This window comes from Erithacus rubecula (assembly GCF_903797595.1).
Source record: "Erithacus rubecula genome assembly, chromosome: 5".
Lineage (NCBI taxonomy): Eukaryota > Metazoa > Chordata > Aves > Passeriformes > Muscicapidae > Erithacus > Erithacus rubecula.
This window is the reverse complement of record NC_136687.1, coordinates 57069166-57095207: the sequence shown is the minus strand read 5'-3', so window position 1 is coordinate 57095207 and position 26042 is coordinate 57069166. Positions and strand designations below refer to the sequence as shown.

The window sequence follows — 26042 nt, the reverse complement described above, 5'->3', positions numbered from 1 at the left end:
TTTTGCTGATTAATTTATATAGCAGAAGTTAATTCTCAGTTGCTGGATCTTAACTTGTATTTCATCACTGGCCACACTTAAATTAAAATATACTTCACACACATAATGAATGGGCCATCTCTGAAAAAAGCCCCAGAGCATGACAGCAATTCAGGAAGTGCAGGTTATATTCTTATGTGGGTATTATGAGGTGAAATTAAGTTCAGAACCTTCCTGGCCCCAAGCTAGATCATTGGAACCTGTCACCCCTCATCAATAGTTAACATGTTCTTGATCCTCTCCAGCCTTCACCTCTCATTTAGTGTAGGTTACTCAAGGACAGATTACCTAGGATTTATATCCAAGGACTTTATTTTTTATAAAAAGTTGTGGACTATATTAAAGACAAAAAAGATTCTGAGTGCTTTGGTTATGGATTTTGGTTCATTTTATATGTCTGTTCAGATTTACAATCTGCAAAATGTGTAATAGCTCAGTTAAATTGTTGTGATTCCAACAGCTTAACAGCACACAGACTGAGTTCAATTTCCCCTTCTCTGTGCTTCTGAGGAAGTAATGACTTTTGAGAACAAATTAGTTTCAAATACCTTGTTTTCTAGAACATTTTAACACTGGAGAGCAAAAAAAAATTACGTGTCCTTTCCACAAGAAGAATTATTTTAATTTTCCTTTTTAAATGTTGGAATATGGATATTGTATTTAGGTTCTCTGCAAAATAAGAAACAGTGCTTGCATCAGACACAGGTATGCTTCCACCCTGGCAGGGAACAAATCATGTCACTGGGCTGGGAACTTATCCATGTTGAATGCACTGATGGGGATCATGCACTTCATGCATTTGTGAGCAGAGCACTGGGAGGAGATGTGATCCACTGTGCACAGGCAGTGACTGGAGACCTTGCACCACTTCACCTTCTTTCTCCAGGCTTATTTATGGATGCACTGTGCTTTTGCCAAAGCTTTCTGTGGCCACCCAGCTCAGAAACCACATGCCACGTGTGCATCTCATTTAGTGAGGGAACGGTGTCAAACATCACACCTTTGAAATTCACTTTGAAAGAGCAGCAATTGTCACTCTGAACAAACATATGCCTGCTCCAAGCAAAGTGCTCTGGAGAGAAAACAAAACAGACAAACAGGAAGTAAATTCTGTTAAACACAATGCTGAATCTCATCACCAGACAGATGTGAACAGCCACAGCCTTAGGGATGGAAGCCTGGGAATTCAAAACTAACATTAGGAGTACAAGCAAAAACTAGAATGTTATTACAGCTTTCTCAACCTAAAGAACAGAGAACATATTAAATTTGTTACACCCATTAATTACAACTAAGGCACAATGAATTTTCTGTGCTTTCTTGACTAAACAGCTCAGGCTTAATTAATACTTAAAATAAATAATATTTAAAAAAAAAAAAAAAAAAGTTGTTGAGCTACTGTTTAAAAATCTGTCCTCAAAAAATATGGCTAATATGAAGCTAGTTATTTCCAACCACCCCACTGTCTTGCTGTGTTTTGCCATATAAAAAAATAATAATTCCAAAACTCATTATGGTGTTCTCCTGGATAGTGCAATATATGTTTCAGTCTACATTAATTTGATTTATTTACAGAGACATTATTGTGTAATAAGCACTTAAGCTACTTGTGGAAAGCAATTGGATTCAAATTTTTAAACATCCAAGATCAAAGAGCAGTGAGAAACACTTAAATCACCAAATTTGGGCTGTATGGGTGTTTTTAAGGCAGGGCTGTGGAACTGAGTGAGGAAGGAACAAGCTGTAGCAAAATTTAATAATTTCCTTTGTTGGAATTCTTCCAGGATGATTCTGCCTCTGCCCTAACAGGTATAAACACCTTCTAACAGGCTCTAGCTATACAGGTGCAAGTCCTTTCAAAAAGGGGAAATATGCACTCAGGGAGTTGTTTTTTAAATTTTTTTTTAATATATGTTTTAAAGCAAGAATGATAGAAAATTCCTCTAAACTCCACTGTGTAAAATAGATTATCTGTCTCCAGGCCATTCCAATTTATGATAGCTAAGCAGCTGACTCAGACAAGTAATAAAAACCATCTAAAGTTGCAAGTTGTACACATCATCCAAAAATTTTGTTTGCAGTGGAACGTGCTTGGTCACCCTTCCCACAGCTGAAGAAATTGCAACATTTTAATCTCAGAAAGGCAATCCCAGCACTTTTTCTTGTGGCTGCACATTTTTCTGATTCCCTTCTAAATTTTCTAAATAAACCCAGAGAACATGAGGTAAAATGAAACCCTCATCTCCTAGCACCTAATACATGGTTTAAAATCTGCACAGATAAAATGTTTCTGTTTGAGGACCTCTCCTCACATCACAGCATCACACAGCTCCTTACCACACTAAGAGGGGAGGCAATTTTTCTTCCTTTTTAAAAATATCTATACTCAAGATCTGTGAAGGAAAAGAAGAGGTCTGACACTCTCAGATATTTGCTTGGATTGTATGAAATATTGTTCTCCTGAAGAGACAATTTTGGATTTTTCTGTTTAAAATTTGGATTAAAAGAAAGTTTTCAGAACACAAGAGATCTTTGTTAATACTGCAAGGTGACACTACATAAACAGAAAGAAATGGTTATGAAAATTTCTTTTCAAATCCATGTTCTGCATATAAAAGGAGCATGTTGAGCCACACACAGAGAAAAATAAGAGGCAGAGTGGAATGGAAATTACATAAATAAATATATAGCTGCAAATTTCCTCTCTCATATTTTACACATCAAAATCATCCAATAAATTTTGGGTGCATATTAGCATTTTTTTTGTCAGCCCAATAGAATAGGCAACAATTTATTTTTTCTCTATTATTTAGCAGACTAACACCCACTGCTTATATTATTTGCTTCTTGGATACATTATCATCTTGTTAAAGAGATACTCTGAAAACAGCCAGAAAACCCAAACACACCCACCATTTATGACTAATGAGCAGCTGCCAGTGCTGCTCCTGTACACATGCAAATGCTTGTACTCTACCTTCCCACAGCACTTGGCCTTGTCTATGATCTTCAGGGCAAACTCCTTTCCTGTGGATCTAAGCAAGAAAAACATGAGAGCCATTAATTAGAAAAATTGTGGCATTTTCTGTAAATACCAGCATAACAACATCCTGTGGCCTGTGGAGGTTGCTGGCAGAAAATTCAGGGAGCAGAATTGGTTTGGTTTTTGTTTCCTCAGCAGCATTTGTGCCTGCTGTTTCCCTGACTACCACAACACAGCTCCCCTGGTGTATTAATCCCAGGATCCATCTGCAGTTTCTTTTTTTGTGACCTGGCACAACTCTGGCAATCCTTTAAGGCAAAATTTGCCTTCAGCCTTCCACCTAGCTTTGTTCAACTGGTGGCTTTGAAGATAAAATCATACACTTATATGTGTGAGGATTGACACCCTAGTAAACAATAGGATTCAATAGTGCTAAAATCCCATAGTCCATTGCAGATAGCCTAAAATCCTAGAATATATGAATTTATGTGGCACTGATTTTGAGCTTTTGCATTACACCTTATTTTTTTAAAGCATATTTTGTTCAATTCTACAGCAGTCCCATGACATTTAACAGGGTGGGTCATAAACAAAGTAAAAAAGGATTACTGTTTTCAGCAAATACCCTCACAGAAAGGAGCTCTTGTTTGTCTTTCATTCCTTTAAGCAATAAAAATCTCCATTTCTCTGGAAGGGAGAAAAATAGCAGGAAAAAAAGCAACATAATTTAATATTTTTTTTTTTTAAACAAAGAAGAAATTATGACTTATATAATTGATGAATTAAAAATGATATGAAATTGCCATAAGACCAAGGTGCTGCTGTTCTGTGCTGTGCCAGTGCCTACAGACTCCAGTGTGCAACAGAACTGATAGGAAACTGGAGGTGGATGCAAAGGGCAAAGTCAGGCATGTTTTCAAACCTCCAGGGTGATTTTCACTGTGCTTTTGGCTCTAGATCCAAGTGGTCAATGAGCACCTTAGAGGAAAAGGAGCTGAGTTAAGAGCTCACATTGCATGTGTGCATTATGGAAAGCTGCAGGCGAGCATCCCTGCCCTGGAAGTGCAGCTGCATCTGCCAGGTTGTCATAGTTACATGAGCTGCTCTGGGGATGAAACCCTTATCTGAATGGTGTCTGTGAAATGCCACCCTCTCATGCTAAACACCCCAGGTAACACCTGCTAGGAGCACAGGCTGGAAATCAAAATCACAATTTGTGCTTTACACCATCCTGCCACAAAGCCTGCCAGCAACTGATCAGCAGCATCCACTCAGCAAACCTTCAGCACTGGTGCTGTGAGCAAGAGGAGTCACATCCACACAGCAAACCCACCCAAATCCCCCCTGCAAATGTCCTCTAAGGAAAAAAGGTGGGTATAACCCAGACAATTTGTGTGCTCATTTCACTGCACATCCTCCACCAGCATTGTCTGACAGGGTTCTGGGATCCTTCTCGAGCTGTCAGTGCCCATCTGTTGGCTCATGTCTTTAAATAAAGACACACAGGCACAAAAGAGACCACCTTATTCTTTTCTTGTTCTTTTTGTAGAACATCCCAGCTGGTAGCTGTGTAATAGGATCCTGGCTCCCCAGCTAAGGCTTCTTAGCAAACACTATTAGAAATTAAGTGTAATTAATAGGGATTAAAAGAGAAGCATTTCCTCTTTCATCATCATTATTAGCAACTGCTGTTGTATGCTTTTTTACATGAAATTAATTTAATAATGTTGCACTAAAGATTTGATCACATACAAAACTATATATTGAAGTGCAATTGTTACAATTCTAAAATTTTTATAATTTTACATTTTTTTATAATTGGAAGGTTATTTTCTTGTCCAGTTTCCTCATTCCAAAAAGCACAGATGACGTTCAGTGACTTAGAAGCCCTTGTCCCATTTCCAGAGGGATTTAAGTGATTTCCAAAATGCACAGCTTATATTTCTGACAATAAATATGTTACCTTGTGCTTGTAATCTGCTATCTTTCATGGAAGTCTCTGGGTGAGGATAAGGGCAGTGGAAAACAAAGGAGATGGTGTAGGGGGTGTCTGGGATCACCTGGCTGGGATGTAAGCACTGATGAGTTACTCTTTTGGCAATGGTGAGAAACTGCTGGAGGGATTTGTGGGAGATTTCAATTTTCCCGAAAATGGAGTGGCAGAGAACCAGCTTGGCTGAGCAGGGAACTCCCTGTGGTGCCTCAAGAGGGGCTTTGGAGGGAGAGGGAGAGACACCACTAGAGCTGAAACTGGCCAGGGTTGAGTCAGAAAACAAAACTTTCTTAACTGTGTCAACAGCAAAGGGAGCTGGAAGGAAAACACTGGAACTTGCTGAAGACTGTCACCTGACTAACAGACATTAAGATAAAGCAAGGCATGGAATGCTTGTTTTGTTTGCCTCAGTCTTTAGTGCCACTGGTAGAAGTAGGTCTGCCCAGTCTCCTGAGGACCACGAGGGTGGGACAGTGACCTTCCATTTGCTGACACTGAATTTCCAAGGGCATGATGGAAGACCCAGGGAACCACAGATCTGTTAGTTCTGGAATGAGATGTTTCCATTCAGAATTATTTTCCTTTCAATTTAACTAAAACCAGCAGATGAAGATCAAATAATAGAATGTTTCTCTAACATTTATGTTTTTCACAGTAATTTGCTGAGTTTTCCCAATATTTATGTACACGTTGGAGATTTCTCATAATATTTAAGAAACTGACATTACTCTCAGGTTGATGAAGATAGCAGAAGGTGGTTCTAAAAAAAAAAATACACTGAGAAAGTGACAGCCAAATCATCTGATATATTTGCACTGGCAGCAAAGTATGGCACAAAGCTTGCAGAGGAAGAGCAGCAGCACTGCACAGGTATCCTGCCTACCCCACAGGGAATCAGGCATATTGGAGGGTTCATTTGAAGTGTCTGGCTCCTCTGTACCACCAAACACAAGCAGCAAGCCCAAGGGAGCCACCAGCACAGGCTGATAGCCAGCAACTGCATGTCTTTAAGAGCACCCACAGAATGCTGAAAGCTGTGAAAAATCACATCAGCAGTAGGCAGTGGGGACACCCCAGCAGCAGAATTGCTGAGGTCTCAAACTCTGTTTAGGTGGCACACAGAATTTCCTGTCATCCCCAACCATCTGTAGTGAGAGGTTTCTTGAGGAGCTGTGCTGTTCCTGAGGAGGCACCAGGGGAAGGTGATGCCTCCTTTAGTTTGTGGGATAAAAAGCCACAGCTCTCTGCTGCTCTCATATCCCTTTGATAGAAGAAAACAGGAAGCTCTGCTATGCCTGTTTCTCCTGAAGTGTGTGCATATTTTTGCAACAGCTCTTTGCTTTCATCTCATCACATTTGTCAGGGAAGTTCTGTGAATCACAGGGTTTTATGCAGTACAATCACAGCAGGACTGTGGAGTCTCCTGGCTCACCGTTCCACGCACTCCTTCACCACAGCAAAGTTTCCATCACCAATCACCTTCCCCACTTTATACTTCTCAAGAATGGTAGAGGACCCTGAGAACTTGTTCCCATTCAAGCCTGTAAAAAAATTACAGAAGTCAATAATGCAAGCTGAAGAGAAGTGTCAGCAGGATGCAACATATCCCCAATGGGCTCCACAGATACAAAAACACTCACAAATGCAAAGCAAAACTTGAAAGCAAGCGGTTTTCTCCTCTGCTATTCCCTTGGTTTTATCTCAAGTGTAAAAAAGAACAAGATAAACCCAAAGTTATTTGACCTTTGAACACACAAATAAGTCTCTTGCTATGTTTTTGTACAAGCATGTTGTAAAAGCAATGAATGAAGTTAGAAGTTCTCCATCTAAAATTTCCTGACATCAAATTACTTTCTTGACTTTTTTTTTTCTTTTGCAAACTCAAAGCAAAAATGCAAGTAAGATTCAGCTACAAAGGATAAAAAAAAAGACCTAACAAGTTTTACCTGCTGAAGTCCTTCAAGTTCTTATAGGTGCACTTAAAGCATCCAAAATGCAAGTAATTTTGATAGATGCTTATTTCAGAGTTCTTAAAATAAAAAATACTACTTCAACAGGAAATTTAAAAATATTTTAAAATAATTGACATTGTTTAAAAAGATGAGGAATGAAAGGTTTAAGTTTAGCTAAGGTCAGTTGATTGGCCAGTGGCTCCACCTGAAGCACAATGAGCTCTTTTGAGGAGGGTTCCTCTTTCAATCCAGCCACAAGCACAATTGCAAGTCATGTTCAAAATCAAATTCCTAACAGTGATTATTGAAGACTGAGATCCAGTAATATGCTACCATTGGACAAAAAAACCAAACAAACCAAGGGCTCCTGCCAAGGTTGGTGTCCTACCTTCGGGGCTCTGGCAGCGCAGCGGCTCAGGCACGCCGTTCACGTTGGAAGCAGATCCACCATGGGGGGAGATCTGTGGAAGAGCACAAGAACAGCTAATTCCTGATGGTAATCAAAGAAAGAGTCACACAAAAAAGCAGCAAAGTTGAAAAAAAACCAAGTCAACCACTTACAACACTTATAAAATTGTTTTACTTTTCTACTCGCATCTCATTTTCATTCTTGCTTTCTCAAAGTTCATCATCATTGTCACTTGTACCAATCTAAGATTCAGCCACAATATTTCTATTTAGATAAGCAGCTGGACAGATTTCAGTAAACAGCAAAGGAAAGTCCTTTCAGCTGCATCTACAATTTTGGCCTAGGTGGCCAGGTACATCTATGATGATCAGATTTATTTAGCCATCTATTGGGCTATATTTTAGGTTATTATAGATGTGAAGAGTTATGACACCTACAAGCATTTCAAGTTAGATGTCTGATATGTATCCAGACACAAATTTGGTTTTAGTAAGTGACACTGTAAAGAAACAAATATCTAAATGATTTTCAAGCATGACAGCTGAAGAAAACTGGTTTTCCTGCACTAACAACTTAACTGATACTGCATCTGAATCTTCTTGATTCTACTTTGAGTCATCCTGTCATACTGCCCATGGATGGTAAGTTTTTATTTTGAAAAGGGATGAGGGCATAGGAATGAATGCCATAAATAGTAAAATACACTGGATATGTTCTGTGCACCACTTTTATGAGCTCTCCTATTACAGTTACATATAGGGATGCTGCATGAAATTAAAATAAAGTTTAGATCATCCCCCCTTCTCTATGTAACATTTCTTGCTGTTCTGTGAAGTTCCAGATCTTGTTTTCTTCATGGGCTATTATGGCAATTTTCAGCACTCACCACAGGAAGGATTAAAATGCTTCTCTGCCTTAAGCTCAGTGTCTGTTGAAATGGCTTTTCGAGACACCAGGAATGCAAATGCAGCATTTTGCCTTTTAGCTGACATTGTCTGGTTACACTGCTGAATATTTTAAATCATTAACACCATTGTCAGGGAAAGAACTGAACTGACAGATAGGGACATTGTCTAAAGGCTCATGAAATGCTAATGAATGCTTAAGTTTCTAGTGGCAGCTGAGCTGCCAAATCAGCTAAAGGTACAGTAACTAGAAGCTGTACAACTTCATTTTGCAGAGCCCCTGCAACAGTGAAGTTTACCAGCATTTTGGCACAGAAGTAGCATCAAACAGCAAGCAGGCAGCTTCTGCTCTGCCCCTTGCTAATAACTTAAACCCAGGCTGTGTTAATGCTGCTGTCCTTCTGAGTTATCTGGCTATTTAACAGGGATTAGGAGCAAGGACATTTGGGTTAAATGACATTTGTACAAAATCATGAGTCAGTCTCTTAACCAGATAGCTACATTTTCCTCCAGCATGAAGCAGAGATAACAGAATAGAGGATGGCCAAGTATTACTCATCAGCCTAAAATATTAGTACTCTATTTTGGGTTTTAAGTGAGTGACAATACATGGGAACATCTAGCCCACATTTCCAACTTCCTTCAGTCTTGTAATCAGGGCAGAGCATGACTGGGCACATTCCTTCTTGCCACAAGAAGGAAGCAAACATTAACAGGAAAAAAAGCTAAAATGACTACAAAAATAATAAAAATAATAATGCTGTCATTGTGGCTGAGGTGTTAGATCAGGATTTGAAATGGCAGATTTAACCCTAGCTCAGTCACAAGTCCACAGGGATTTTATTTTTTTATGTCATTAGAGTGTGAGGAAGGATCCACAGACACAAACCCGTATTCTTTTGCAGTAGAATGGTACCTTGGCTGGCAAACCTCTGCACTCAGGATTAGACTGCTCATGACTTGAATGTTTGTGGAAACATTTGGGGATTATAATCATATTGAGAGAAATACCTAACTCCTTGGCAGATACTATTTTAGTGAAAATGTGAATTAACTTTGCAGAAGCATTCTCTGAAATCTGGGGACACTTTGCTTATGTCATTGTAATTAATACTGAATGGCTGCAGTAAGAAGGGACTAAAAGACATTCTGAACATAAATAAAATGTTATTTATCTAATCAGTATTTCATAGTGATATTGTGAGTATTTATTATTATAATGCTTAACAGTAACATAATGTGTAAGGCAGAAACTTAGTATTTTTTTAAGTGACCCTTAAACATGAATTGTAAATTCACCAAATACATCACTTAAAGAATCCCTCCATGAACTGTTGTGGCCCCTGTGTCACTGGGCTGGATAATTACAGGTAAAGAATCTTTACATATAACTACACACAAAGAACATGGGTGCAATACTGAAGAGATTAAAACCCTTGATGAAGATAGGCACTAATCCTTCAAATCACTTAAGCACATGTTTAACTTTAAGTACATTAACATCCTCATTGAAGTAAAAGGGAACTACTCAGTAGCTGAAAGTTAAGCAAGTACTTAAGTTATTTGTTGGATCAGGTTCTAATGCCCTTTCACTTTGGTCATGTGGTCCACCAATTGCAAATTTAACAAAGTAAACTAATTCAAAGACAAAACTATTTAGCATAATTCTGAGTCTATGAAAGGCTTCGACTGTAAAGCCTCTTTATTTGAATTATTTTATTTTCTTTTTTAAAAGATTGCAAGACTTTGCAGCCATTAATTTCAAGAGAGGACAACAAAGCAATCCAAGTAAGCATAAGGAAGTTGTGACACCACTTTCCAAAGTTACACCAATTTCCAAATTTAATTTAGTCTCTGGATGATTTTGATGGTACGATGTGCACAGGATAACAGGTGTAATGGAAGAGCTAAGAGTCAAATCACCCCTAACAGCATTGCATATAGAAATACACACTTAGAACCAAAGCAAAATGTTAAACCCTTCCACTGCCCACAGATCAGCAAAGGTTCTCCTCTGCTCAGCTGTCCTGTGACACCAAAATGCACCATTATTATTAACCCATGCACCAGATTTTATCTCCATGGGAATTCAACAAAAAGATAAGAAACTCAGCACATTTGATCAAAATAGAACACTGCACAGAGCAGTCATTTACTTCAAGCCCATACTTGTTAACTTCTGTATCTAAATGTTCACCTTGAAATAAAGTCTCTGCTAAGAGAAATGCTGAGTTACAGAATAATATTGGGATATTAAAAATAAACAGCCTGAATAAGAATATATAGGATATTGGGTACATAGTATCCACATTTGTCACTTACTGGAATAAAGGCTTTTATTTAGCTTTGTGGGGAAATTCCATTGTGTTTACTATTATTAAGACATAGCTTTAATTCCTGACTTCAGCATAACCTCAGAGTCACTATTTCAAACACTTGTGCAAGCCTGGGGTGCTGGGCTTTCTGCATGTACTGAACAATTAATAGCACAAGGGCACTCTGGCTGGAAGAGCTAGAAAGGACAGAAGGAAAGCCTTCCCTTTAAAGATAAACTGCTCACAAGGAGCCTTTCCTGGGAGGAATGTCTGTGCCCAAACATACCACTCCTAACAGAGAGCTATTGAAGCAGAAGGAATCCTTGGGCACTGAAGAGACTTCTCTTTAAAGGAACAGTGGCATTCAGAAAATATAAGATGCAGAGTCTGACACTGAGAAGAAATTGCTGCTGCAATCAGAATTTTCCAAGTTGGCTGCCTTGATGACTAACACTATCACCTATGCTCTGCATTGATTGTCAGACTACAAAAAGCTTTGCAAGGTCTAATCTATAGAAAAATATTTTACTTTGCTCTGGCTTTTCAAATAAAACAGTTTTCAAAGTGCAGTTCAAGTACAGCTGCTCTGATGCTCTGCTCTTTACAGGAAACAGAAACATCAACCCTGATTTTTTTCCTATTTTTATGCTGCCTCAAGCTTATACAAAACTATTATTCAATCCTGCTGTTTCATCCTCTACAAAAACAAACATATATGATTTGTGCAGAAAAAAAATCACTCAAAATATTGAACTCCCACAGACAGAAAACTCTAAAATACACCTTATTCTGTCACTGACATGGTATTTATATCTAAATTTTCATTCAGTTGTGTTCATGACACCTTATTTATATGAAGTGCAGGAAGCCAGACTGCTTGTCTGTGCAGCAATTCATAGCAAAAAGGAACTGTGAAGCAACTGGAAAAAGCAATAATCTTCAAATAATAATATTGTTCCCTGCTTCCCCCTTTTTTCTCATCAGAGCAACCAAAAATACCACCAATTTCACAAAGAGGGGTATGAATTTCTTAAAATAATCTGGTTTTGCATTAACCAGTTACTGGTTTTACACTTCCCCAAAGCAGTCCTTACTACTGCAACATAATGAGAAAGAAGTGTGACTGAACAGCACACTTGATCCTTTTGGAATTCCCCCTTGGATTCACCAGATAACTTTCCCTATCTTTAGTCTCAGGAGCACAGCTGGGACACTCCTCCTAAACAGATGCATCCTAAAGGATAAAACAAGGGGTACTCACTACCCCAGCAGCACATCAGGTGCATAATTTGGTTTTGCTGTTTTCTTTGGTCATATGGGGCTGAATTATTTTGCACAAAAAATCATTAGTACCCAGCACCAATTAAATTCCAAACTGAAAAAGTACAGCAGCCTACTTGAGTGAAAGTGAATGGGAAAGGGGACATGTCCACTTTGGTGAAAATTGCTTGTTGCTACCAGAATTATCTCTGCCTTAATGGAGCTTTAATCAGCTAAAAGCAGACAGAGCAGTGATGGAAAAAAAAAAGGCAAATTATCTCGTTTCTAAACTTGTAATTTCATTAAAGAAAGACCAAAGAACATTTGTTAAATATAATGCAGACCAGCTGAGAGACTCAGCCCAGTGATTCTGGTGTCCTCTACTGTGAGCTCCACAGAGGGGCTGTCCAGACAGATTTTAAGACACACAGTTCTAATTTTCCATGTCTGAACTGTTACCACTCTTGAAAATTATTTAACCAAACAGCTACAGATATAATTAAAAATCAATTTAAAAATTTGAACAATTAAACAAATAAATTAAAAGAATCAAAATCCTTTGTCAGAATTATCACAGCAGTCTAGCAGAAACCAGTGCCATACTCCTTGCAAAAGAAGACTTGATAACAATTAGCATGTCAAAACCCAAACGTGAGCACTATTCAAATCACGTCCTCTAGCCAGTCTCCTAATGGAAAAGCAGTTTTCCACAGAATTATGCAGCCTCTTCACAAATGCTGTGTTCACCAATAGGAGCTATTACTTGATCAGAATAATCAGTGCAAATCACCCAGCCTGCTTCCAGAAAGGCTGCAATTGATGATTCCATAAGAAAATTCCCCTTGAAAGGACAGCTGCACAAATGCAGCAGTGAGATGCTCCACTGTACTCCAGACTGTTCCTTTGATTTCCCTGAGCCAAGGCACAGAGCAGCCTCCAAAAACTGCAAATGCAGCCAGTTCTGAAGCAGGAGAGGAAGAGAAATCTCTTGGTGCAACACAGAAAAACCTGCCAGACATCAGGCTGCTCCCAGAGGAAGCCCTCAAAGGCTTTCAGGCAGGGGACTGGATTGAGGGGTGAAACTGGTGCCAGGGAGAAATAAGTCTGCTCTAGATGAAATTTTGGCAATGCTACAGACTATAAGGTACTGAAAAGGCAATATTACATTTGTATAGGCTGAAGGGATACAAACTGCTTGGAGAATTTCTGCAGTCCACAGAACAATGGAAAATTTGGAGGACAAAGTGGTATATTCAAGCCAGCATCACACCCTGCCTTTCCTAAGCTGAGTGTTCAACCCAGACAAAACAAAGAAATCTTACTCCAGATCTATTCTCCATATGAGCAAAAATCATGCTTGCAAGGCTACCCTCCAAAATGACAGCTTTTTGTTTTTCCTTCAGTGTCATACAGTCAATTAATAATGAAATTTAGAGGGTTTAATAATTCTTGCACTTACCTTGAGCCCACGAAAGCTGCCTGGGCTTGTTGGTGAAGAACTGGAGGACTTTGTAGATTTTGGGGTGGACAACTGACTGCTTGGGGTTCCATTAACTGGCCAAAGCAATAAAAGTGAACAAATGAAAGAAAAGATGAATAAAAATCAAAAGTTATCACTGAAGTCTGCAAACAAAGACCAAAAGAGACTCCTCAGCACTTAGGAAGAAATGATACATTTCCATGTCACAAAACTGCACCCTGAAAATTCATGTGGCTGGATATGGGATCAAGAAGACACACAGATATTGCATTGTCATTCCAGAGATTAAAAAGGCCCATCCTGTCCTTTGCCAGGGCAAGAGTTTTGGGCACAGAAGCAAATAAAGAAAAAACCACAAAAACAAAAACACAGCCTTTAAAAATTGCATAATAAATTATGATATCGCATTATAAAATTTATAGTAAGAAAATGTTTCTAAGACTATTTGACCCTCCTCTCCAGTTTGGCTCAAGGCCTTACTTTCTAGGTAGAATGTTTCACATGAACATGAGTTTATTTGTTTTTCCTTAGGAAAACCAACCAAACAAGAAAAATCAACAGTTTGCATGACAGAAAATTTTAGCAGTAGTCCAGAAAATATTGATTTAGGGGAAAGAACCTCAATAAAAGAAAAGCTAGTATGTTGTTTTTGAGCTTCCAATAAGTACAAGTGTCTTTGAAAACATTCAATACCCTCCCTCTTGACTTAAAGAGTTCATTGATTTTAAGTTCAGATTTTTAGACAGGTCTCATACACCATCTGTTATCTCTCTGGTGTATTGAAGATACCTTAGGTCAGTTTGTATTTTTTTGAAAAGAACAAACTGATGAATTTCATTATGCAGGGAGAATAGCACACTGTCCATCAGACACAAAACATGATGCAATGTAATAAGATGAGACATCATTTCTTTCTAGCTGATCATCATGTTTTTGAGGGAGAGAAAAATGCTAGGCAGAAATGAAGGATCTAAAAATGCTTCATAGCATGGTGATGAATTATTTTTCCAGAAAGAAAGACAACCCTGGTAAACAGCAGCTGAGCTTCAAATTAAATAACAGATACACCTGCACAACTCCTTTGCATATTTAGGTGTGTCATGCATCACTTCTTAAACTATTGGATTTTTTTATAAATGTCCATTGACCATCACACTAGCATTATCTGAGTATAGGAGATGCCTTTTAAGGACTATTTTTCCAGCCTGGGGAGCCCATCTGCCACTAGGCCAGGCTGACTGCACTGCAGCTTCCACAAATCCCTGTTTTTCACAAAATTCTCCCTCTCTGGTGTATGATGCTAAGATGTAACTAACTGGTGTTTAGCTACACAAAAAATCTATCTTGAAGTCTGATAACAGTTCTATCACAGGACCAAAACCTTCGTATTTTCTTTTAAAAGTATTCAGTGTATTTAGGATATTTTCATCTTAATTTTAATGAAGCTTGTCTGTAACAAAAATGGGAGATTTTAAGGAGTTTTTTTTTGAGAAGCTTAAAGCATCTAAAAGTACACTACTCTCCTTCAGACTTTGACAATTTGTCCTGGATAACCTGGCATACCAATGCATCCTTGTTTTAGAAAGAATTTGCAAGTAGGACAATGGCAAGGGCCAGTGACTGCTATCTTACTGCTTTCTGCTTCTTGCACAACCAAAAATGAGATGCTTCAGTAGAAGAGTTTGCTTCCAAATAACAAACTATTACCAAAGGAGGAAAAGTTTTTTGTTTGCTTGTTCAAAGATTCTTTTATACACCTCACAGAAAAGTCACTGGACATGACCACTGTAAGGCATCCTTACCAAAGTCACTAACATCCTCTTTAAGCATTGACAGAAACACTAAATTGTTCCAGTGAAACGGTCTGGTTAACATAACACTCCTCCCTCCCAAAACTGTCTAAGGAAGAAGAGCCCAGCTTACACTGACAGTACTGTAGCTCTTTGCTAATTTCTCAGCCATTCTTGGTGCAGAGGGGTGATGCTCTGAGCCAGGGGTGTGACTAGATGACACCCAGAAATCCCTTCCAAATGTTGTCCTTCTGTAATCCCAGAGCACAGAGTTCATTCAGCTGAGGATCCTGCTGGAAAGAGCAGATGCCTCTCCAGTGCCTTTGGAGATCCACTGCACATGGGCTCCTAAGCAATTCCAACAGCAGAAGCTGGAGCTGTCCCTGTCCAGATGTAAAGATTTTGCACCTACAGGGAGTCAGCCAAATGCTTGTGCAGTTCTGGCTGGGGTGCCACTAATTGACAGCAGCTAGCACATTTGGGATGTGTTTGGGATGTGTGCTGGGGAGTGCTGCCAACACAGAGATGTTTCTGTCATTGCTGAGCAGGGCTTGCACAGCCTCCAGGCCTTTTCTGCTCCTGCTGAGCTGGGAGGGACACAGGAGGAGCAGCTGACCCAAGGGACATTGCAGACCATGCAGCATCATGCCCAGTAATAGAATGAGAGGGAATGTTGGCAGAGGGGACAAGATGGCACCACTCAGCTGCTCATTCACATCACTTGTCTCTGGTTTTATTTCTCTCTGTTATTTCCATTGCAGCATCGTTGTTGCTATTGCTAGTGTTACTTCAGTTATTAAACCACTCATATCTCAACCGTTAATTTTACTCACTTTTACCCTTCCAACTCCCTTCCTTCATCCTGCTGCAGCAGAGAAGTCAGAAGTGCCTGTGTGGTGCTTATCTGCTGGCTGAGGTTGAACCATGACACTGCTATTCCAGACAGCAGCTTTTTTTTTTTTATTCACTCAATAACCCAAGTTGTATTGTATTGGCAAAAATCTGTCTGCTGCTATTGACTTGCTGCTTATTCCCTGTGCATGCCAAACTTACCTTTGTAATCTGTTTTCTAAGCATAAATTATTGTGAGGTCTCTTTCCACATGCACATCACTCTGAATACACAGAAAAAAAACCCCAAAACTTTTCTGTCATTCTGGAGCACTACATGTGAGGCTACATGTTTGGCACACTGGAATGTTTAAAACTTAAAAATCTATGAATGGCTTCTAAACTTTTAACTTCCAGTATGATCCAAAGACTCAATTTATTTGCTAATCACTTTGTATGTTCCTTGTTTCACAAATGCTTTGACTTTGAACTGAAAGTTCAGCGATTCCTCATTTTTATAGAATTTAGGCTGAAATAATACAAGAAAACAAAGAAAAATATTTACATAAAATTGAAACATGTGAGATGGTTTCGCACTGCTTTTTTTCTGTAATTCTCATGCCTGCCTTTTTGCGGGCTGAAATTTTCTATTACAATATGCTTTAGAATAAACATACAAATGCATTGCTCTTCAGAATGCTCCTCTACTTGTAGTCAAATTATACCTTTAAAATTTAATTTTGATACCATTAGCAGATGCCAAACAACTGAAAAACATTTTTTTCACTGAAATTATCTACCTGAACAACAACAAAAAAACAAGAAAAACCCATAATGTCTCTGTTTCATCCAATGCAAAATGTGTTTCAAGCTTGAAAATATTCACAAATACAGCACCAAAACCACAGGTAAATGGAGAGGGAGGAGACACACTAGTGATATACAGCCATAATAGTAATGGCTCACCTGGGGACTTTGCTGAAGAATGAGCACTGGAGTGGCCACCCCTCTTTACTGTACTCATATTTTTGACACAAAGGAAAAAGACATTAAGGAAAGAAGTTATTAAACAGGTCTGAACAAGCACAGAAGGAAGAAGGGTAAATAAAAGATAAGTAAAGACTACATGTAAAAAAAAAAAAAAAAAAAAAAAAGGGGCAAGTAAATAGAAGGATAAATGTCAGACACTTTACATACATTTTTCAAATTAACCAAACCAAAGAGGGTCTAAGTAGAAATAAGTATGGAAATGACAGCACTGATATCTAAATACTTTGCATAAAATTCACTGCTGGTAGATATTCTACATGAGCTCATTGGAGGTAACAGAATTGCATGAAATGGAGATCAGTTGCAAAACTTGCCCTTCATGATACATTTTTCTTTGAAGCTTTCCAGTTAAGCACTCAACCTTTATAAACAGATTATTAATTACTTTTAAAGAACCCAAAGACTTTATCCAGCATCAATTAAGCAAAACAAATGTGGAGATGAGAATATGGAATGTCACAGTTTTGAATATACACAGAAGCTTACATTTATAGTTACAATCAAAAAAGGGCATAGATTTTTACATATTCAATAGTTTGGTTTCAGGGGAAAAAGAAGAATTTGGAAATGAAATGCAGAGGTTAGAAAATTTTTAAAAACCCAAGTTTCTCCTTTTATTTACATAAAAGACTTAATGGTTGGAACATATTGTGTTCAGCCAAACTGGTGGCAGAATCACAGTGTGGACACCTTTCTTTTAAATGATGAGAAGCACAAGAGGAAAAATTCTCTATTAATGGCCAATCAATACAGTACATCTGAAATTACTTGAAGTAGCAAAGGTCTGTATTTCTGACAATATTTGGCTGATATAGGAGAAACCTTTCTAATTCAAAATGTAAGGGTACACTCCAGTTCAATGAACATGAATTTAACCACACATATAACCCTGCAGTTAATAGTTTTCAGGTAAATCAAGTGCCATGCTGAAAACACATCCCAAGTGCACAATTAGCTCAAATTACTCTAATGTTCATAAACTGAAACTACTTGTGCCTGTAATTAGAAAATGGGAAACCATGTTTCTTCCTAGGACTTTAAAAAAAAATTGCAAATTTCTTTTAGATTGGGATTAAATCTCTGAGACAGAGTGAAATTGTATTACAGACAGGACCAAGAGGTTTTGTCACCCCAGCAGAAATGAATGAATTTAGTTGTATTTGGGTGTCCCACAGCAGTACCTGAGGCAGGGGATTTGCTCCGACGGGAAGGTGCCGGGCTTTTGGACGCGGCGTGCCTGGCGGCAGAGGAGCGAGGGTAGGACTTCATAACACGACACTCTGCAAAGCAAGACAACTCTCTGTCAGGGTTTGGACAACAGCTCAGGGCCCAGGATCCCTCCACACACCACTTGTTATCCAGAAAATGACCAGCACTTCCTAAACATCTTTGCCCAGCTGAGTCAAACATTTGCAAACCATCACACAGCTCTGCCCTACTCACCACAAAAACCTGTTTGAGCCACTCAATCCTGTATGTGACATTCTGCAGACAGTGTTTCTTCATGTCTTGAGGCTGGGTTATTACTACAATTCCAGTTTGTACATATGCTGATGCCAAGGTTCTTGCTGTGATGGCAATTCCATACAGGGCAACTGCACTGCCAGCACTATTTCACTTCTTGTTCAAGAAACTGATGCTGTGACCAATTTTTGAACAGGTGAAAAATGCCTACCATTTCCAGAAGACTGAAACAATAGATTACTGTCATTTACCATCAGCTACATATCATTAAATAACAATCTCAGTGGGAAAGGAATCAATGAGCACACATGCATTGACATTTTGGAAATATTTTAATTCCTAGGGTTAGCATCGTTAGCAAATCACTCCAAATGGGATCATAAATTTCTCTCCTTATTTTGTCCCTGATGCCAGTGTCATCCTACAAAAGTAAGTTGAGCTGCATGTCCTGCCAGCCATGTACATAACCTGCTGTTATCCATAAAGGCCCCCAGAGCTATTAGAGGAAGTAGGGACCACCAAAGCTGAATAAAGGAAAGAAAGAGAAAAAGACAAGGAAATGACCTCAACTTGTCTATGCCTTGTGTAATGGGAAAAGCAAATTTAAAGCCTTAAAACCTGCTAGGGAAATTAGGATTGTGCCCAGACTGGAATTTGCATTGTGAGTCAATACAACCATGCTCTTCCATTCCTTCATAAGAATAATTTCTTTTTAGCTGTTAACTATGTTTAAAAATGTCCTTTTGGTCACCCCCACACTAACTGACTCAACATAATCGAGCAGTTCTGGATAAGTAGCACCCTAGCAAGAACAGCAGAATGGGAGGCAGCTGAATCCTCCATCCATCCAAATGTACAGGCCAGTGGGTAGATATTCATCTGTACTTCTTGCAAGAACTGAGAATTTTGTAATGAAATAATGACGTGTGTAAAAATAACAGGAACAGCAGGTGCTGTTTTCTTTTATTGAAGAAAAAACATTAAAATAATTCACAACCTGAAGCTCCTCTGGAATAATATGATTATTCTTGCCAGGACAAGGTTTATTTACCAGAGAATAAATTTTTTAATAAAAGAAAAATAGGGTGTTTCTACAGCTCGAATAATAAAGACAGAAAAAACCCCCATGCCTAGTAGGACCTGTAGTGATAGAACAAGAAGAATGGTTTTAAACTAAAAGGAAAAAAAAGTGTAGATTCAGACTAATTATAATGAATTAATTGTTTTATTGTGCAAGTGGTAAAACACTAGAATAGGGTGTCTAAATGTCTCACCCCAGGAAACATTCAACATTCAAACATTCAGAGCAACCTGAACTTTTTTTTTATAGTGTCCCTGGTCTTGTCAGAGGTTGGACTAGATGGTCCCTTTAAAGGTCCTTTCCAACTCAACCCATTCTACAGCTCTATGAACATGGAGGAAAAAACCCCAACATATTTATGATTTGATATTCTAAAAAAATTCCAAAACTCTCTGGTTGAGGATTGCTTTTTCTTTGAACTTACATTACAAACTCCTCCTTTACAGAAACACAACTTCATAAACAAGTTAAATTCATGATCTGCCCGAGGCAGACAGCAGGGGCACAGAATCCCAATTTGTCTCTCCTCCTTCCCTACCCAACATCCCCCATAACCTCAAGGTACATACAACTCCAACACTTGATCTACAGCAGACAGGACTGGAATGTGTGAATAGTCTGGCAGGACAATTAAAGACTGGAAATGAGCGTGTCTACATAGATTTTTCAAAAACATCGTGAATAAAGCAATGTGGAAATTATCTTATAGTCACAGATGCCAAAAGTGAACATCTTTAACAGATTTTAGATTCATGACAATGTTTCATAACTCAATTCTGCTTCCCAAGTAACTTCAGGGACAGTGCCTGTTTTGCAGGAAATTGGATCAGGTTTGTCGGCACATTTTAACAGGCTCACAGAATCCAGACAATGTTTAAAAAAAACCTTTTTATCCACAGGAATACATCCTCCCGTGTAGAATTTCCTGAAGCAGACCATCCTTGAGGGCTGGACAGGGGAATGGGGTGGGGAATTCCCTGCTGCAGGGGGTTCAGGGTGTGCATCCTTACCACTGTGATCCAGCACGAAGTCGTCCTGAGCGTAGCGGAACTTCTCCGGCCCGCAGGCGATGAACACGTCGTCATCTCCAAAGAAATCCTGCAGGCACGTCACCTGGCAGAGAACAAACATGCACTGCTCTCAAAACTGCATCCTCACTTGGATAGCAGCAGTTAGTAAGTTTGCCTTTATCTTCTCACAGTGATACAGCAATGTTCATTTGTAATGCCACAAGCACTCCAGCTCCTCGGTAACTCAGCACTCTACCAGTGCAGGAAACACCAGAAGGAAACACCAGGGCCAGGATTATAAAATATGACCCTTCTTACCTCCAAAAACTCCTACATTTAGCACCTGTATTTTTGCTCATAGTTACATAAGGACACTGATGACTTTTGCCTATAACTACGCAAAAATTGCTTTGACAGGAACATCTGCAAACACTATTCAAATATCAAAGCTTCTTGTGTTAAGAATACATTAATTGCTTGTGGGAAGATCTGTAAAGTGATTGCATCTGCAAATTGTTTTTTTTTTATGTTCTGAGGCATTTGATTTCCATGTTTTAATGTCCTGCTAAAAAAGAAAAACAAAAAAACCCACACCAAAATAAGAAAGAATTCTCCTTTTTATTAAAAGGTATTTCATATTCAAGAAAATAAAGAAATAGAGTTCCTTCCATGCTCTTTGCAGTTTTTTGTTCTTAATTATCTGAGTAATGATGATACTTGGATAATGTATGTCAAGAAGGATCAGGATATCAGAAAGAAAAGATGGTTTAGACATTCTTTAAAAACCACAAAACCTTGAAGAAATCTCCATCCTCAAAAGTCATTAAAAATCACCTTGTGAAGGGGCAAGTGTCTGCTTTAAAGACAGTTAAAATAAAATAAACCACAAGAAGAAAATCCACTGAGGTCATTCTAATTCCCTTATGAGGGTAACAAGTGTTTGCAGGTAGCAAGTTTTCTGAGATGTAAACAGATAAAAATTTTAATGTATAGCTGTTTTCCTTTTTTTTTAAACATTGCACGCCCACATGAAATTTAGAAGTTAAAATCATGCTGTAAAAGCATTAAATCAAAGAAATAATACAAAAATCTGCTTTTAGAGAAGCCAGCTTTTTTCCTTCCCAGATACCTGTCAAGACCATTTTTGTATTTCACCCACTGGGATAATAGTAAACACTGGCAGAGGTGCAGGAAGGGGTGTGTGGTGCCTGCAGCATCCCAGGAATGGCAATGACCCCAGCTCTGTGCAGGAACTCCAACACAGGGCATTCCCCAGCAGCAGTGCAGTTGTCATGGCAGCTCCCCCAGGAGAGCAGCACATCCTCAGCTCACAGCATCCAGCATTTGTGTCACTGTGTCAGGCAGTCAAAGGGCCACAGCCAGCACCCAAATCCCTCCTTTGTCACCTCACTGATGCAATGACAGCTTGCTCTCACTGGTGAGAGACATTTACAGCTCTGCCTGCAGAAAATGCTGCTTTTAGTTAAACAAAGGGGCACCAAAAATTGTAAAAGAGGCTGCACAAATTTAAGAGAAGTTTTGCTAACTTGGGATTTATTCCTCTCTGCTTAATAACCAAGAGGACTCACCATCATTTCCACAGATTTCCAGAATCCAGCAACCATGCCAAGGGACAAAGCTGTGAGAAAGCTTCCAGAACACATCACACAGATCCAGAGCACTGGCAGGACATGGGCAGAGATGCTTTGTGAGGTGCAGGCTCACACCTGGAGCCCCTAAACCTGGGAGACATTCCCACCAGCTCTGCCTGCCCACCCCTCCTATGCCTTTGCAGTGCTGTTTGGAGCAGCTTGGAGTTAGATGCTGTGGTTCAGCAGTGCCTAAAGTTAATCTTTCTGTTCTGATTGAAAGCCTCACCTCACCTTAACCCATCCAGTCTAACGCCTGAACTGAGAGTAAGAGAGGAAGGAATGGCAGATTTGATGCCAGAGTCTGGGATAACTGCACACAGCAGCATCCCTTTGTTGCCTGCAGAGCAATTCTACAAAGCAAGGCTCAGATCTGTGCACAAAAGATGACAGGAGCACCCTTAGAAAAGCTCTGGAAAATCTCCTGAAAAACGGCTGCTAGGAATGGGAATGAATAAAGAATTTTAAGATAATTCCCACATATGCTTCCTCATGTGGTGATGCCACAGAGCTTCCCCAGGCAAAAATACACAGGGGCAATGCTGAGTGCCAGTGATCAGCTGAGCTGCTGGAGGTGGAGACACAGCACTTTTATCCCAGAGTTCAGGCTGAATCCAGCCCCTGCCTGCTCACACACGGAGTGAGTCCCAGCTGTCAGCCACACACCATGGCACATCACTGAGAAAAGCATTCACCTCACTGTAAAATACAATTATCACTGAAAGGCAGATAAAGACAGCTATGGGAAAGATACATATATATATATATATATATATATATATATATATATATATATACATGTATTCCCTGCTATATTTCAGCAGAGAATACTCAAGGTGTCCCTTCTCCCCACAAGTAAGCCAGACTGGGTACACAAAAAATACACCAGAATGAAAAAAGTATTGAACAAGTGTATGCAATGAAGAATAAATACTTGGTAGGATTTACCAATCTCAAATCACCCCACATTATGAGGTGAGGAAAGCATTTTTAAATCTAAAATAATGGAAATGCATTTTTCTAAAAGTACAACCTATCAGTTATTTCTCTAGGCTTTTATTGTAATAGATTCAGTGGAGCATCTCTCAAGGTGCAAACTGATGTCAGTAAAATGAAGTTTTAATCTCCTACAGAAATAAAATTAATGCATACAAAGCAATTAATGATAAAAGCTTTTTGCTTGGTGATCAAAAAATTAAGTTGAAATTATTAACTTGTTTGTGTGTGATTTTGAATGCTGCAAATCCACCATGGTCTAACTCACAAACCACATAATTCCACTCCAAAGGATATGTAAACTTATGCCATAGGAGAGGGGGAGTTATTACTTTAATCAGGATGCAATCAGTCTAGAAATTTATAAACAAAAAAATTTGAAAACTTTTTTTTAAAGCTTCACAGTAGAACCTGTGCATATGAGTAGGATGTCAGATATTCCAGAAAGTTAGGGACCAAATTTTAGTTTATCAAACTAGTGTACAACATCACTGCTTCTCTTTCCACTACCCACCCACAGTGTCATCCACTCTTTATTCTGCCACACTTAGTGCCCAAAGCACTTTACTGTTGATTTTGCAGGTTTCAATTTACATGTGTAAATTGTGTTAAATCCTGTTTATTTCTAAATACAACACCCCTTCCCAGACAAACATTGCCTGTGACCTGGTAACTCCACTGCTACCCCTTTCTTTGAAAGAAATGACTCATTGGTGCTCCTCTGACAGCTCAAGGCTGCTCAGGTTTTCTTGCTGCACTGATTTTCTTTAGAATATGTCTCTGCACACAGCAGAGTGGAGGATATGTAAGTAACACTGGATTGGATTTGTACTCAGTCCTTTCCTCAGAATCCTTCAAGCTGCATCCTCTGAGACCATGTGCAAACCACTCAGGCCATCCCTGCTTCCTGATGGGCTCAAAAAAGACCCCTACTGGAGGAATGAAATCTTGAGACACTGGATGAAGTTTCTGGCAAACACAAAAACCTCTCTTACATGTGAATAAATACAAGTGTCATGACCAACAGCAGCTTGTAAGGCAATTACAGGTCAAAGTGCTGCAAAATCACACAGCTAAAAGCACAAAAATGTGGTTTAAATGCAGAAAAAAACCCCCCACAAACATGGGGTGCTGGAAAAGAAGGGAGAAAAACACATCTCTCTGAAAAATCAAATTTCTGATCCACTGCTGTCTACTAGTGCAGTGCTTTAATGTCACATACACCCATCATATTTACCTTCCAAAACAGGCTTATATTTCTGACAAATACTTAAAACCAAAGTTTGCTCTTTTCAAATAAATACTTCTTCAGTCAGATCAAGCCACTGGATTAGAATATACAAATTGTCATCCATATGGAAATCCCTTTCCCCTTACCACCACACATGCCTTGAAATGTGATTTACATTAATCCCTAATCCCACCACATCTAACAGAAAAAACATGAATAAGGATAATTTATAAATAGAGTTCATAATGTATTTATTGATTTTCCTTTATGGTGAAGATACAATGGACAAAAATTGAAATAAATAAATGAATGTTTATCCCAAAAATATTTTTCCTCCAACCTTCAAGAGAAAAATACTTTAAAAAAAAACAAAAAGAGAGAGAGAGAGACTGAGAGAGAGAGAGACTGGAGCCAGGAAGCTTTTATAAACACTTGAAAAATTCCTGGAAATTCAAGTTCCCTGAAATCTTTAGCACTAAACAGAGTTCTGTGATCATATATCAACAACTCCCAGCCAGGAGCTTGCTGGGTAAACTGTATTTATTCCAGCTCTACAAATGTGCCTCATTCTAAACACAGAAGGAAAGGCTATAAAGACAAATAGTTTGGCTTAATTTAGTATGTCTGATTCCATTTAAGTAATCAGCTCCAGGACTGCACAGTTTAAGCCTGCAGAGCCACACCCTCTGTCTGGGGAAAGCTTCTCTGGAGGACAAATTCTCAGCAGCAGCTGAAAATGGATCTAAAACATCAAAACTGGAAAAGCTACAAGAGATTATTTGTATTTGTTTTAACAATGGAAGAAATATTTGTATCTACTGACTTCAAGAAAACAGGATATGGTGTAAATGTTTTAAAAAGGAACACAGAACATACCAGGCAAATAGAAAACTAGGAAAATGGCATGCACAGTAACAGCTGGATTTGTGAATGCATTTTCAGCTCAGCAGCTGAGACAGGCATTTGAAGCTCAAATTCTTCAAGGACTACAGTGGAATTTTTTCCCCATGAATTGCTGAAAAAAAATGTGAGCAATTTTTAAAATGTCAGCATGACAAATCTAGACACAACCTCCCTGCTACTGCTTTAAGTGTGAGGGGTCTCCAAATTTCTTGTGGGAAATGCTCTTGCTCTGACTGGGACGGATTATAACCATGCTGCCCTGGCAGTTCTGCCCTTTTCCCCTTGCATCAACTTTTTTTTTTTTTTTTTTTTTTTCTGAGTAAGCAAGAGTCAAATATTTGTCTATTGTACCATTTGCAATCACCATTTTTGTTTCCCTTTTGAAATACTTTTAGCACTGCCACTTCCTCTTCACTGCCATTCAGCCTTATTAAAATTCTTGCAGTGTTTCCTGAAGCTGTCAGCCTTACATTTCCAGGGTTTATGCTTGTCCTATGGTGCAAAATGCAAGGAAAGCACTCCTGCAGAAACAGGTCAGTTGTGTGTCTGCCATTTCAGCTCCATCACCAGCAGGAGCAGGCTTGATTTTCCAAAGGAAGTTTCCTCTGGGCAGCCTCAGGAACTCAAAAAGGAAGGTGAAAAGGGCAATCCCACCCTTTCCTACTGAGTACTGTGATTTTCACACAGGATATTTTACCTTGG

General features: G+C 38.9%; 1 protein-coding gene across 5 annotated transcripts in view; it reads right to left on the bottom strand.

Annotated features, from left to right (window-relative positions):
- Nucleotides 1-26042, bottom strand: part of DCLK2 (doublecortin like kinase 2) — a 75760-nt gene that overhangs the window by 14013 nt on the left and 35705 nt on the right. For 3 of the 5 annotated variants that reach the window (XR_013774416.1, XM_079307119.1, XM_079307121.1), the window contains 7 exons: nt 20562-20664; nt 18188-18286; nt 16923-16970; nt 13316-13410; nt 7356-7428; nt 6448-6556; nt 3017-3074 (listed from right to left, as the gene is read on the bottom strand). Coding sequence is in view for 3 of the 5 variants with exons in the window: in XM_079307119.1 (XP_079163245.1) it covers nt 3017-3074; nt 6448-6556; nt 7356-7428; nt 13316-13410; nt 16923-16970; nt 18188-18286; nt 20562-20664 (585 nt within the window). In the remaining 2 variants the exon portion in view is untranslated. The remainder of the gene's footprint in view (nt 1-3016; nt 3075-6447; nt 6557-7355; nt 7429-13315; nt 13411-16922; nt 16971-18187; nt 18287-20561; nt 20665-26042) is intronic. The other 2 variants (XR_013774417.1, XM_079307120.1) reach the window with 1 other exon arrangement.